The 951-nt window shown below is 33.1% G+C and overlaps 1 protein-coding gene across 1 annotated transcript in view; it reads right to left on the bottom strand.

Annotated features, from left to right (window-relative positions):
* Positions 1-336, bottom strand: part of SARC_09202 (hypothetical protein) — a gene marked incomplete at its 3' end in the record, with an annotated part of 6266 nt that extends 5930 nt beyond the window's left edge. Inside the window, exon 1 of the mRNA XM_014296787.1 lies at positions 111-336. Coding sequence (XP_014152262.1) covers positions 111-261 — 151 coding nt within the window. The 5' untranslated portion in view covers positions 262-336. The remainder of the gene's footprint in view (positions 1-110) is intronic.
* Positions 337-951: the final 615 nt, after the last annotated feature.

Here is a 951-nt window from a genome sequence, read left to right as displayed (position 1 = left end):
GTGTGTGTGTGTGTGTGTGTGTGTGTGTGTGTGTGTGTGTGTGTGTGTGTGTGTGAGCTGTCACATTTACCAGGATGTACAATTAAAAAGGACCCAAGTTTACAGCTTACCTCGATTATTTTGTTGTGCACCCATACTTCTGTTGTTGATGGCGACTACCTTATTGATGCCGTATACAACTGTAGCGCCTAATAAACACACGAGTAACCTGTTGAAGGAGATCCACGGGATTAGCTTTCGTTTCATTATCAAACGCACCATATCGAAGGATGCTTTACAGCAAGCAGATACGCCAATAATTGTAAAGATGATTCATGCTTTGATATATTTGTCTATGAATATACATTATATTAATAAATACATGCATCTGTGTCCTTGCTATATGATATATATTTTTAGTTTGACCTAATATTTCATATGTTGCCATGGTGATCGATACTTGGTATTTAGACCGTAAACCCCGTCGAAGCAAAAAAAAACAATGTTTCTTTTCTAAAAAAACAATGTTTCTTTTCTAAAAAAACAAATACAAAAAAATACAAAACTTTCTATAGGGATAATATTATCTATTTCAAAAATGGCAAGTATGTATGATACAATGTATAGGAGAGGCTATTTATGTATACAATATGTAAATAGTAAGGAAATCATAGCCTCCACTACAATGTAGTAGATTCCTAGCTATGATAAATTACAATACATACACAAATATTATAGGCCCTTCTAGTGTTAACTATGATAAAATACAATACATACACAAATATCATAGGCCCTTCTAGAGTGTTAACTATGAGGAAATACAATACATACACAAATATAATAGGCCCTTCTAGAGTGTTATTTATGATGAAATACATTCCATACACAAATATCATAGGCCCCTCTAGAGTGTTAACTATGATGAATTACAATACATACACAAATATCATAGGCCCTTCTAGAGTGTTAATT

This window comes from Sphaeroforma arctica, assembly GCF_001186125.1.
Source record: "Sphaeroforma arctica JP610 unplaced genomic scaffold supercont1.908, whole genome shotgun sequence".
Taxonomy (NCBI): domain Eukaryota; class Ichthyosporea; order Ichthyophonida; genus Sphaeroforma; species Sphaeroforma arctica.
The sequence above is the reverse complement of the archived record's forward strand: the minus strand, read 5'-3'. Positions and strand labels throughout refer to the sequence as shown.